Source organism: Mobula birostris, chromosome 12, assembly GCF_030028105.1.
Source record: "Mobula birostris isolate sMobBir1 chromosome 12, sMobBir1.hap1, whole genome shotgun sequence".
Lineage (NCBI taxonomy): Eukaryota > Metazoa > Chordata > Chondrichthyes > Myliobatiformes > Myliobatidae > Mobula > Mobula birostris.
The window spans coordinates 58,239,080-58,253,974 of NC_092381.1; the positions used below are offsets into that span (position 1 = coordinate 58,239,080).

The 14,895-nt window shown below is 38.8% G+C and overlaps 1 protein-coding gene across 1 annotated transcript in view; it reads right to left on the reverse strand.

Annotated features, from left to right (window-relative positions):
• The window catches only part of lrrc7 (leucine rich repeat containing 7), a 631,001-nt gene that overhangs the window by 113,002 nt on the left and 503,104 nt on the right, over positions 1–14,895 (reverse strand). The window contains exons 17-18 of the mRNA XM_072273841.1: positions 9,867–9,982; positions 5,376–5,445 (exon numbers count right to left, since the gene is read on the reverse strand). Of these exons, the coding sequence (XP_072129942.1) occupies positions 5,376–5,445; positions 9,867–9,982 (186 nt within the window). The remainder of the gene's footprint in view (positions 1–5,375; positions 5,446–9,866; positions 9,983–14,895) is intronic.

Sequence of the window (14,895 nt, forward strand, 5' to 3'; positions counted from 1 at the left end):
CATATCGTTCTATCATGTGATAGAACTTAGGCTTCATTGGGTTTGTTTTATGACAGCCAACAAGAGAAATCAGGAGTGAATATCTGGTGAGCTAGAAAAAATGTAAAGGAATTTCATGCACTGTTACTTTTACTAGCTTACTCAACAGCACTAATGTGCAAGGGAATCTTGAGATCCAAGTTCAATGCTCCTTGAAAGGGACTGCACAAGATAATAACTAGTAGAGGTGGCATATGACATGCTTGCCTGTACAGTATTATTTGGGGTACCTAGTTCAAGGTCAGGAAGTTACATTGCTACTTTATTTACACAGATTAGAGGCAGTATATGTAAAGGAGAAGTTGGAGAAACTAGAGTTGTTTTCTTTGGAGTGGTGGAGGTTGATGAGAAATTAGATTGAAGTTTATAAAATTACAAGAGGCATAGACAGAGCAGACAACTGGTGTTTTGTTGCCCGGGTCAGAGTATCTCACAGCAGCAGTCCTGTGTTTAAGGTCAGAGGAGGAGAATTCAAAGGAAACACGTGGGGCAAGATTTTTTTTTACACAGAGAGTGTAATATACACATATGATAAAGATATTTAATAGGCTCTTGGATAAGCAGAGGGTGCAGGGAGATGGACCATGTGCAGGCAGAAGGGATTACTGTAATTAGGCATCATTAGCTTAATTAGTTTCACACATGATCATTGGTTGAAGTGCCTGTTCTGTGTTCTATGTACTTTTCCAGCAACTTAGCTACCTGCATGATCAAAAGTTTCTTTGCTCAAGTAAGTGATTGTTTAAAATAGCTATTTTAAGTATCCCCTCAGAAGCTGAATTGACAAGCAGTTCAGACAGACATCTGAGCTCTGGCCGGGGTTAATGAAAGGATACTGATGATGAGGTGTTGAAAACAAACCACTTTGTTATGAAGCAGGTGAATAGGGTTGTTCCCTTTGATCTTTTTCATTAAATTTAAGTTTAACCCTTAGCAGTGGCAGAAATAAGTGCAAACATAATTGGTAGATAATCTGCCACTTCCCATTTACTGCTGCTGCAGGAAATTTAGAACAACCTTCAGCAAAAAAAGTTCTTTTTAGAATTCTCCTAGTTCATTTGTCTTTTTATATTACACCGGAAATTCTTGCACTACTAATCTTTGTTTAACCAGTTCACAAAGACATTCTACCTTATGCAGGCCAAAATAAAGAGGGATTTGGCAGGTCATTAAATTCAAGACTTTTCAGAAATACAACAGTTACAACAGAAATACAATTGATAGGAGACTTCAGCAGAGGGAAGACAGAGGTCCATGAACCAGTAATCATCAGAGGATCAGAGCTGGAGAGGGTCTGTAACTTTAAATTCCTGGGAGTCACTATCTTAGAAGATCTGTCCTGAACTCATCGTATAAATATAATCACGAAGAAAACACGACGGTAACGAGGATATCAAGGAGCAGATAGGGAAACAGATCCTGGAAAGGTGTAGTAATAACAGAGTTGTTGTAGTGGGAGATTTTAATTTCCCAAATATTGATTGGCATCTCCCTAGAGCAAGGGGTTGAGATGGGATGGAGTTTGTTAGGAGTGTTCAGGAAGGTTTTTTGACACAATATGTAGATAAGCCTACAAGAGAAGAGACTGTATTTGATTTGGTATTAGGAAATGAACCTGTTCAGGTGTCAGATCACTCAGTGGGAGAGCATTTTGAAGATAGTGATCACAGTTCTATCTCCTTTACCGTAGCATTGGAAAGAGATAGGAACACAGAAGTTAGAAAAGTGTTTAATTGGAGTAAGGGGAATTATGAGGCTATCAGGCAGGAACTTGGAAGCTTAAATTGGGAACAGATGTTCTGAGGGAAAGGTATGGAAGAAATGTGGCAAATGTTCAGGGGATATTTGTGTGGTGTTCTGCATAGGTACGTTCCAATGAGACAGGGAAGTTATGTTAGGGTACAGGAACCGTGGTGTACAAAGGCTGTAATAAATCTAGTAAAGAAATGAAAAGATTACAAAAGGTTCGGAAAGCTAGGTAATGTTAGAGATCTAGAAGATTATAAGGCTAACAGGAAGGAGCTTATGAAGGAAATTAGGAGAGCCAGAAGGGGTCATGAGAAGGGCTTGGCAGGCAGGATTAAGGAAAACTCCAAGATATTCTACAAGTATGTGAAGTGCAGGAGGATAAGACGTGAAAGAATAGGACCTATCAAGTGTGACAGTGGGAAAGTGTGTATGGAACTGGAGGAAAGAGCAGAGGTACTTAATGTACACTTTACTTCAGTATTCACTATGGAAAAGGATCTTGGTGATTGTAGTGATGACTTGCAGCAGACTGAAAAGCTTGAGCATGTAGATATTAGGAAAGAGGATATGCTGGAGCTTTCGGAAAGCATCAGGTTGGATAAGTCGCTGGGACCGGATGAGATGTACCTCAGGCTGCTGTAGGATGTGAGGGAGAAGATTACTGAGCCTCTGGTGATGATCTTTGCATCATCAATGGGGACAGGAGAGGTTCCGGAGGATTGGAGGGTTGCGAATGTTGTTCCCTTATTCAAGAAAGGGAGTAGAGATAGGCCAGGAAATTATAGACCAGTGAGACTTACTTCAGTGGTTGGTAAGTTGATGGAGAAGATCCTGAGAGGCAGGATTTATGAACATTTGGAGAGGTATAATATGATTAGGGATAGTCAGCATGGCTTTATGAAAGGCAGGTCATGCCTTACGAGCCTGACTGAATTTTTTGAGGATGTGACTGAACACATTGATGAAGGAAGAGTAGTAGATGTAGTGTATATAGATTTCAGCAAGGCTTATTGAGAAAGTAAGGAGGCATGGGATCCAAGGGACATTGCTTTGTGGATCCAGAACTGACTTGCCCACAGAAGGCAAAGCGTGATTGTAGACGAGTCATATTCTGCATGGAGGTCAGTGACCAATGGTGTGCCTCAGGGACCTGTTCGGGGACCCTTACTCTTCATGATTTTTATAAATGACCTGGTTGAGGAAGTGGAGGGATGGGTTAGTAAGTTTGCTGATGACACAAAGGTTGGGGGTGTTGTGAATAGTGTGGAGGGCTGTCGGAGATTACAGCAGGACATTGATAGGATGCAAAACTGGGCTGAGAAGTGGCAGATGGAGTTCAACCCAGATAAATGTGAAGTGGTTCATTTTGGTAGGTCAAATATAATGGCAGAATATAGTATTAATGGTAAGACTCTTGGCAGTGTAGAGGATCAGAGGGATCTTGGGGTCCTGGGGTCCGAGTCCATAGGATGCTTAAAGCAGCTGCGCAGGTTGACTCTGTGGTTAAGAAGGCGTACAGTGTATTGGCCTTCATCAAGCATGGAATTGAGTTTAAGAGCCGAGAGGTAATGTTGTAGCTATATAGAACCCTGGTCAGACCCCACTTGGAGTACTGTGCTCAGTTCTGGTCGCCTCACTACAGGAAGGATGTGAAAACCATAGAAAGGGTGCAGAGGAGATTTACAAGGATGTTGCCTGGATTGGGGAGCATGCCTTGTGAAAACAGGTTGAGTGAACTCGGCCTTTTCTCTTGGAGCAATGGAGGATGAGAGGTGACCTGATAGAGGTGTATAAGATGATGAGAAGCATGGATCATGTGGATAATCAGAGGGTTTTTCCCAGGGCTGAAATGGCTGCCACAAGAGGACACAGGTTTAAGGTGCTTGGGAGGAGGTACAGAGGAGATGTCAAGGGTAAGTTTTTTGCGCAGAGAGTGGTGAGTGTGTGGAATAGGCTGCTGGCAATGGTGGTGGAGGCAGATACGACAGGGTCTTTCAAGAGACTCTTCAATAGGTCCATGGAGCTTAGGAAAATAGAGGGCTATGGTAACCATAATAATTTCTAAGGTAGGGACATGTTCGGCACAACTCTGTGGACCAAAAGGCCTGTATTGTGCTGTAGGTTTTCTATGTTTCTGTGTACTGCCTCTACTTCCTCAGGAGTCTGCAGAGTTTCGGCGTGTCATCAAAAACCTGGCAAACTTCTATAGGGGTGTGGCGGAAAGTGTGCTGACTGGCTGCATAATGGCTTGGTATGGGAACACCAATGCCTTTGAGCAGAAAATCCTACAAAAGGTAGTGGATATGGCCCAGTACATCATGGGTAAAGCCCTCCCAACCATTGAGCATATCTGCATGAAACGTTGCCGCAGAAAAGCAGCATCCATCATTAAAGATCCTCACCACCCAGGCCATGCTCTTTTCTTGCTGCTGCCATCAGGTCGAAGGTACAGGTGCCTCAGGACTCTCACCATCAGGTTCAAGAACAGTTGCCACCCCTCAGCCATCAGGCTCTTGCACAAAAAGGGATAACTACACTCATTTATGAATTCTTTTAGCTTGTTATTTCATCCTCATTATTTATTGCAATTTATTGTATCTGCAGTTGCACAGTTTGTTTACAGGTCCTGACGTTTACAATTACTGTTCTGTAGATTTACTAAGGATGCCCACAGAAAGGGAATCTCAGTTTTGTATGTGGTGACATGTATGTACTCTGATAATAAATTTTACTTTCAACTTTAGTTCATTCTTACCAGCTCAGTTTTTGATTTTTGTCCCCTCCACTTTTCTGCTGAAATGCTTTTTCTCCTTGTCATGATAAAGTTGTTACTCATTGTGCCCAGAGTTAATCCAAGCTCTCTGTGCCGTGCACTTGCTGGCCCCAGTCCTTCTCTATTAATGCTGTTGTGGTCTTTCCTTCATGCAATAATGCTTACTAGCCACCTCCTCCACTTTTATCCTCCATAACTGCTACCAACTTCTGTTTTCTTCTCATTTCTCAATTCCACCTTTCCTTAGCTCTCATCCTTTTAGATTTCCCCTTACTGTCATTCATTTTGCCTTCTTTGTTAAACTCACTATCACATTTTCATTCTGTCCCTGCAATGCCGTCAATTGCCCCTTATCGCATTTTCTTCACATTCTCTTTTGCTGTATGTTTTCCCATTTCCTCTCCTTTAAGTCGTGTCCCTCTCCTATTTCCCTTCATTCCCACTCTCCTTATCCTTTGCTTATTTTCCCTTTAACATTTCCAGCTTTCTTTTCTAATCCTTCCACAAACTTTTTCCATTCCCTTTTCTCACTCACCTCATTGACCCTTTAGTTTCCGCCTAACTTGTAACAGTTCAGATCTTGATCTTCTTCCCCCATGCAACAACAATTTTTCAACCTGGTGATGCTAATGATGCCTACTGCACCTGAATGTGAGCAAAAGAGGAAAAGTGGGGAATGTAAAATTCTTCCTACGTTTTCCACCTGTTGCAAGTAGAGAAGGATTTTCTCTACAGTCAGATGCTGAAGTAAGTATAATTTATCTTAGACGCTATTTGGTATCTTTTTCTTTTGACAATATTTATGTTTCATTACCTGGTTATCAGATAGCCACAATGCTGCCAGTTCTTTAAGTTTAGTAAAACTGAATGGCAAATTCTTCAACCTAAAAATATAAAAAAACAATTATTTTATAGATCACAGTCGTTTTATACACAAAAGTCATTGTTTACCATTATAATTTTACTAGTTAAAAGCTCTGATGGTTTGCAAATCATTTCTGAAAAGCTACGAATGCAAAAATGCCAAATAAACAAGGTCCTCTTTGGTTTGCCTATGTAGTTACTGTTGTTTTAAACATACTTCCAAAACAAATATCAAATTATATAGGTATTTTTCAATTGTTTTACAAAATGCAAGATAGAGTATTCCAAATGTAAAAAAATGGTTGTGACTTTCATATCTTCAAATAAATTATTTTCAACATATTCTAAGAAGGTATACTAAAATCAACTTGAGATAATGACTTAGGCATTCAACATCACACCATTATTATTAGACTCCCCATGCTTAATTACACACTAGTTTCTCCAATATTCACAGACTGACAACTATATCCATGCAGCTCTCCACAGAAAGGAGAAGAAAATGACCTAACTGGTGGGCATCTCCAACACACTGTTAGAGAGCCAAAAGGCATGTGTGACTAATGCTGTGAAAGACCTGTAACCATTTTCCTCTTGCATAGATAATCTAACAGTTGAAATTCTGTCGATTTGTCTCAGTGGAGACCACATTTGAAAACAGATCTCCTTTTCAAGGGTTTAACACTCTGGTATTATCGCTGCTGGGTAACCTGCTTTAGTTATGAGTTTGCTGTGATGGTGACTAACCTAATCTTTAAGGTGTTTTGTGCGATTCTCACCTCATCCACTTAAGAGGCTCCCCTCCAGTGATGCAACTGATAGGCCATCTGCCTCAAAGAGAAATCCAGGTCTTGTTGCCTGTGTCGTGATTAAAAAACAGTAGAGGATATGGAGGAGTATCTGTATTCCCTCCCAGAATGAAAAGAATGGAGGAGGCTGGCAACTACAAGATAGTGCTACACAAAAAAGGATCAATCATCTCTTCTTCCAAAGGAAAGAGCACAAAATAAAAGTGGAATTTTTTTAAGGTGTAAATTATTACACTGCATTTTAACATTAAACTTTATGAAATGGGCCATAGATGATTTTATTTTTAATTTCAATGATTTTTTTTTCTTTTCAATTTTGTATCAGTTCCAGTTGAGGAAGTGAATTCTCTCATGTTGATGACTTTTCCAGAAATGTCAAAAGCACATCTCTGTAACACCTATTTTACTAATACAAGTACCTGCAGACTCTTCAACCATACACTCAAAAATGTTGTCTGCATGAGTGAAGTCATATACCAACAAAAGCCAGTGGGGAAAAAAATGGAAAAGCAAAACGAAAACACTCTTCCTGAGTGTTTTCCACGATGTAAACAATCATCTTTTTTCCCCTCAAATAAAACCTAGGATAATCCACAGCCATGGCATCTTTCTTTCATCTCCCAGTTCCCTCCCAATACAGATACAAGACGGCACTGTCCAATTCATCTTTTATGTGGTTATCTTTCAAGTATGTGCACCAACAATGTTGCCTGAGGTTTTGTATCACTGATTTCTAAAAAAAATAGTTCTGTAAAATGATTAGGAGCAGGAACCATAGCTGTAATTGCCTTCCTCTTTGATGAATGCAAAGGCTAATTCTGAGGTCAGCTAACTGAACACTTACACTCAGTTGCCACTTTATAATGTACCTTCTGTACCTAATAATAAAGTGGCCACTGAGCACATGTTCGTGGTCTTCTACTGTTGGGGCTCATCCACTTCAAGGTTTCACGTGTTGTGCTTTCAGAAATGCTTTTCTGCACACCACTGTTGTAATGTGTCATCTGAGTTTTTGTCAGCTTCCTATTAGCTTGAATCAGTCTGGTTATTCTCCTCTGACCTCTGATTAATAAGGTGTTTTTGCCCATATAACTGCTGTTCACGGGAAACTTTTTGTTTTATTCAACATTCTCTGTAAATTCTAGAGACTTTTGTGAGTGAAAATCCCAGTAGTTCCTGAGATACACAAGCCACCCCATATGGCACCAACAATCATTCCACAGTCAAAGTCACTTATATCACATTTTTTTCCCTATTCTGATGTTTGGTCTGATATTACTGACATTAAAGAGAAATTGCTTTGTAATAAGGTTATTCAAATTAAATTGGGTTGAATTAATGAATTCATCATGTTCCTGATGAACAGTATATATAGTCCAAGTTGCAGATGTTAATCCAGGATGCAGATACATGCTCTCTTAGCCAAGGAAATTGACACTTTTCAAAATGGTGTAGATCAACTAAGTTTTTACAAATTACCATTAATAATACAGACTGTGAATCACATTTTACTAGTAAAACCATACTACACTCAGAGGCCTCCACATGTACCTTGTGTTCATCAGTTGCATTTACCAAATAACTCCAGTCCTTTTACTTGCTTACATCTCCCATGTTGATTGTTGCATTATTCATTTGCCACAATGTGTAAATTTCCCCGGATCTTAAAAATGCACAAAAAATATTTGCAACCCACCAGTTAACATCTGTAATACCACAACGGGCATCTTTGATTTGTGTGTGTTGACTGGCATGAGAGAATGGTGTTTAATTTGTGCTAACTTTGGAGATATTTTGCAGCTACCATTATTTACCATATAATTTAATGCGATAACAATTTCTGGAAGAAGTAATGGCAGCATTCTAATTTAGAAATTAATTTACTATACCAAAATTCTAAATCACATAATATCATACATTAGCTGTTATTGTATCATACTCTCTTGGAAATTTAATGCATGCCTTAATCACTGAAAGATCAGTGATAATCATTGGTTCACATAAATTTTTAGACTTCGAAATTAAAAAAAAACTTTCCATTGTATGTCATTAATTCAGAGAGGGGCTGTGGGTAGAATATTCTATTCCTAAAGCAATCAATCTCTGCTATGCCTGATGATGGAGCATTTTGGGCTTAATTCCTACTTTACAGTTTCTTCTTCCACAGAAGCAGGAATAACAAGCAGTATTAAACAATCTCTCATTTGTTTCTCGCCTATATTTTGGCAGTTAGCAGGCACATAACTTCCTACCCAAATCAGTTCGCAATTATATATCTGCTTTTAGGAATAATCAGACTCAAAATGTGTTGTTGCATTTAAATGAGGCACTATTAACACTGTGGTGTACTTTCGACTTCTCTGCCTTTTAATTGTTCTGGGTATTTGCACTCACATATGATAGAGTATCTATAAAGAAGAAAAGAGGAATACATGTAGGATAGCTAAAAGGTACTATTGAAGGATTCTTTACAACCTTATTTCTCAGTTAATTTTTAAGCTGGAATATTTTGGAAATGATCATACTTAACTATTATAACTCTTCCCAGAAACAACTTGTCAACATTGCAATCAATGCATGCCTTACTTGAGACATATCCTTCAACTTATTTGGTATTGACCTTGCAGCCCTCTGCTCCTCATAACCAAGAAGCTTCCCCCTCGTCCAAATTTTCTGCCTCACCAATCCCAACCATGTTCATTGAAATAATAGTCATTACTATGTGCTCTGAAACTGACAGGCCTCGGTGAAGATCATCCATAGGTCCAAATGAATACAGCCCATAATGTGTCCAAGTGTAGCACTGTAACAATGCAGGTCCAGTTGTTATCATACTGTTAACACAATACAGGATGTGTAAGTCAAGTTCTTAAGTTTCAACATAGGAGAACAATGGTCCCTGGCAGTTGTCTTCACTGCTCTTGACTTAAAATAATGATAGCTCTGAAAATAAGCCATTCAAAACTTCTATTTCCCTCATTGTTGTGTTGCAATTTGCCAGTAGCTTCTTGCCAGAATAAAATTTAGAGAGTGCTTCGACTTTTCTGAGGCTGAATGCTGGTGCTATAACACATGGCATCTCAGAAAAGGTTCCCTACTCTTATTCACCTCTCTCACATGTTTCCATGCCATTTAAGTGGGCTGTTTTTGGTAGGCCTCTGGAATGTGGTTCCTCTACGTGTCTATTGTTTAATACCATACCTTGGAAGTTTCTTGGTTTTTCCTGCATCAAAGCCCAACTGAGATAAGAATCCAGAGTTTGAGAAAGTGAAGGCATGCATTCTGCCAACTGACAAATAAACAATGCCTGTATTGTATGTCCTTTATTTGCCTTAATTTTAAATCTATTTTGCATCAGGTCCTATTCCAGAAGCATAAATTTTAACCTAGGGAAAGAAATAGGCTGAATATAACCTTATCCCTAATTGTGCCAATAACATTAAAAATAATGACGAGAATACAAAAATTGCATGAGAATACAATGAGAATGAATTCTATGTCCCAGCAACACATACTTTAAAGTTGCTGTGCAAGTGTATAGCCATCTGTGATTTAGAAACATAAATGTAATATAGCAGAGTATTAACATGCATGTATTTTACATATTCTACAAGGTCAAAAGTTTTTATTACCTGTTATCACTTAAATTTAACACTTTCAGTTTTTGCATCTGTCCAATCTCTTCAGGCAACCACTCCAGTTTGTTTGTCCGTAAAGACATAACAGTCACATTTTTACAACTTCCAATCTGTATTGAAAAGATATTAGCAAATGATTGCATTTTAATTCTCTTCAGAACCTATCCTCTGAGAAACGATTTCATGCAGTGCCTTTTTAAATGATCACTTGCCTAAAATCAAAGTGCTTCACAATTACTGCTGCAACCTAGTATTGATAATTATTCATATTTACATTTTGACAATTATAATTATTCAAATGAGACTACTTTTTATTAGTATGTACCATTATGATAATCTGTGAAAACTTTGTATCAATGATCTTTTGACATTTAGGAAAAGTCTGACATAAAATCTCAATCAATAATATTGTGCAGTTATTGCCCTTATTTTACTAAAGGCTCTCTGTAGCCTTTTTTAAGCCAATTAGTTCATGTACCTTTGGGATATAGTTCATGATCATTCAGGTAATATACATTAATGGATGATTTACATGAACACATTTCACAACATCTGGCAGTGATATTAAACCTGATTTTGATTCTCAATTCCTATATTATATATTATTCTTTTTCAATTGAAAGAAGGTAAATAAATATCATTAGAAAGTTGGATTATCTAAACATCACAGGAAAGAAAAAACATGATTGAATAATAAATAAATACATAGGCATTTTAGCAATCAGAATTCTAAAATCCCCCAGCTAGTGGATGTGTTTCATTTGCTCCCATATTCTGCTGGATAGAAAATTCTGGAATGTTGATCCAACAGTGACAGGAATCTGATAATGTATTTCCAACTCAGGATTGTGCGTGATTTGGAAAGATCATAAGACATGTGATCAGGATTAGACTATCTGGCCCACTGAATCTGCTCCATCTTTCAATCATGTTTGATTTATTTTCCCTCTCTGCCCCATTGATCTTCCCATAACCTGAGATGCCCTTACTAATCAAAAACCTATTAATCTCCACTTTAAATAAACTGAGTGGCTTGTGGCATCTGTGGCAATGAATTCCACAGACTCACTACCCTTCAGGTAAAGAAATTCCTCCTCATTTCTGTTCTAAAGGGGCATTCTAAAAGGGGTGTTCAAAGGAATGTGCAGGTAGTGGATTCCTGTGCATCATTGCATTTATTTTTCTAAGTAGTCATTGGTTTATGAGATGCTGTTGAAGAAGCCTTAGCAAGTTGTTGCAATGCAATGTGCTGGACAGAGAAGGAGCGAATGCTTTAGGTTGCTTTGTGCAATTGGACGCACACTAATCCTGACAAGTGCACAATATTCAACAGTATTCCTGACTTGTTACATGTAAAGATAGTGGAAAGGTTTTTGAAAGAAACAAAATGATCATTGAATACAGAATTCCCAACCTTCAACCTACTCCTGTAGTCATATTATCTGTGCGGCCTGTCCAGTGCAGATTGTCAAGAGAGCCTTAACCCTCCCCCCAAAAAGGATATTGATGGTAGGGAATCTGGAAAATGAATGGAGACAGTGACTAGCGGTTATATGAAACTATGATGTGACTGATAATAACCAAGTATCAATCTGTGTTGAATGCTCTCCTGTCTAGATGAAGGTTTATATTAATTGCTTCATGACTTGAGAAAATAGCAAAAGAGGAACAGAGCAGAAGGAACAGAAATGGTGGTAGTGCAATTGTAAAGGGGTAAAGCCACTGAAGAAGCACTTAAATGGTTGTCAGACCCGGAACAGCCTCAACCTGCCAGAACAATGCCTTGGGACAAAGATGACTGGCCTACAAATGATTTTGAAAGATACAAGCCAATAGGAAACTTACCCCTGGATTTCCAATAACTTCAATGTTAAGTGTACCTTGATGCTACCTTCTGTCAAATGCTACATTGATATCACGATCACTCACCCTTATGCCTACAATTCAGACCTTTTGCCCTTGTTTGAACTAAGTATCCTCCAAGCTGCCTAAGCAAGCATTGTGGGCAGGTTATTGGTCAGTGTCACATGATATATAACAAATGATACTTTCCATCATTTTGTTAATGAATGAGAACAAAATAATGAAGCAAAAGCTAACCTGAATGCATTTGTCCTAAATTTCATCATGATATTGGTCTGTGGGCTTCTTTTCTCCCTGTGATGAAGTTCCTGACCTCCATTTAGCAACACGTTTGATTTGTTTTAAGATCTGGAGCATGTTACTTGGGAACTGAAGACCTAGATAATGTTGCAGAGTTTTTGTAAGAAGACTCAAAGAAGCCATTATTACGATTGAAGCTCCATGTAAAAAGTCATTGACCCTGAAAACTTGACCACGATGACAAGTATGACAAATGACAGCTGACACACTCAGAATTTACTCTCAGTGTTGGTTGAGGACATTGCAGGACTAGTCATGTATACATTTGAGAAAAACATTGTAACAACAGTCTGCAGCGAAATATACGAAAGAGGTGTAGCAGTAACATGACGGAGTGTGACGTTAAGAGTGATCAGAGTATGATGCAATCTCAGTAATCCTGGCATTAAAAGGGCATTTTCTCAATACCTTTCTGCTCATCAGCAATGTGTTCCTATTTGGCACACCACATTTTCACAGCTTCCGATTGTGAATAAGGCAGAATATTTGAATTGCTGCAGGATGAAAAAAACCAGGACAATTCCTTACAATTCCCGATTACCATCAGCATGACAACTTCCCAATCCTGACCTTGCCATTACAGATGTAGGGATTCAAAGATAAAGAAAAGTGTTGTGGAAATCTCCTTTCACTATTCTTTGGCATTTCAAGTTCAAATTGATTGTCGTTCAATCATACTGCCATATGAGACAATGTTCTTCTGAACCAAGGTGCACAACACAGTACATATACTGTAACTCACACACAAAACACAAACTAACATTATCTCAAATAAATCAACAAACAAAAAGGTGCATTTATAACTCAAATTAAAATAATGGTACTGATGCTTCATATGTGATGAGACCTGGGTGACGGCAGGGAGTTCAGTAGTCTTACAGTCTGGGCGAAGAAGCTGTTGGCCATCCTGACAGCTTTTGTCCTAAAGCTGCAGCATGGAGTCAAAGACATTGCTGGTCAGAGGGCAGGGATTAATTGCAATGCGAAGGATCCTGTGTACACAGCGCTACTAATAAAAATCTCTATTGGGTGGAAGAGGGACCTCTCCCCCTCCCCCCATGATCCCTTCAGCAGTCCTTGCAATCCTTTGTAGAGATTTGCAGTCAGATACCTTGCAATTCCCGTACCAGACAGTGAAGCTGGTCAGGACACTCTTGACGGTGCTCTTGTAAAAGTTAGTTAAAATGGGGGGGAAGGAAGTGGAGACAGAGGCTGCCTGCTTTTTAAACCGAAGAGGTGAGATCGTCCATTATGTGAACGCCCAGAGACTTGGTGCTGCTAACTCTCCCAAAGGAGGAGCTGTTTATGTGCAGAGAGGAATGGTCAGCTTGCAGCTTCCTGAAGACCACAATCATCTCTTTGATCACACTGACACTCAAGTTGTTGTACTCTCTGTATGCCATCTCGTTGCCATTGTTGATAAGGCCAGTCACTGGTGCATCATCAGCAAACTTGATTCAGTTTGAACAGGATCTACAGTGCAGTCATGTGTCAACAGTGGGCTGAGCGCACAGCCCTGAGGAGCTCTGGTGCTCAGTGTGATGGAACAAGAAATGCTTCTGTCAACATGAACTGACTGTGGCCTTTCTGTCAATAAGATTTCATAAGAATTTAATATAGAATGGAACAAGTAGAAGCTGACCTGGTGTAACTAACACATAAAGTATGCAAAGAATATGTGCACTTCAATTCTCGATTTACTATCATGGGAAGCATTCTCACAGTAATCAATCAGTCAAGCCGTCTTATAGATAATAGGTGCATTCTGCACATCTATTTCTGTAAGACAATTCCCCCATTCCAGGCAACAATTTAGACAAGATTTAAATAAAAAAGGTCAAGACTGAATGCACTATTCCAGCTATGGTCTTGCCAAAGGCTTATCCAGTTGCAGCAACATTTCCAAATTTCTTTCTGTGCCCCGAGTAAAAACATTGTATTTCCCTTCCTAATAACTGCTGTACCTGCTGCTAACTTTCTAAATGAAGCTGCCGAGAACCCTCTGATCATGAACATTAAATCGTCTCACACCTGTTTCATATTTCTTCCTGGGTCTCACTCACAATTTATTTTCTGCCTCTTTAACATCATCTTGTTATCAGAGAACATAGAACAGTACAACACAAAATCTGTGGTGACCAAATCACCAAAGTAAACTAATCACATCTGCCTGTTTATCATCTATATCCCTCCATTCCCTGCCTGTTCATGTATCTGTCTAAATGCTTGTTAAATATTGCTGTTGTATCTGTAGCACATTCTAGGCAACTACTATTATGCAAAAAATATAGCCTTCCAAATCTACCTTAATATCACCTTTAATCTATAATATGTCCTCCAGTCTTAGCAATCCTATGCACCCTCTCCAAATCCTCCACATTCTTCCTGTAATGCAACGACTAGAACTGCACACAATCCTTTGCTGGTTTCTAACAGTATGCCTAAAGCTCAGACCTATTAATCTTTGCAACTTTATAAGGTTTTGCTCTCAAAGCAATACCATCCTTCATTTCTTCAAATAATGAGGAAAGATCACTTTAACCAAGAATGTTTTCCTGCTCAGTGGGATGTGTGTTCATTGAGAATTAGAAAATATATCTTTGCACCTCGGCTACAGTTTTATCTACTATAGTGGTTTCAAAATTCAACCCACTTGACCTTACACCCATGCAATTTCCTCTATTAGAGTTTAAGATTCTAGTTTGTGGCTTTAAGTTGTCACTTTCATTCTGAATGTAAAATGAAATCATAAATTGTTCTCACACTTCCCCAGGGAATTCTTTACCAAAAGATGGCTGATTAATCTTATCATATAAACTCATTTCAGATAGACTATTCAGTGATGGGATAACAATTTACA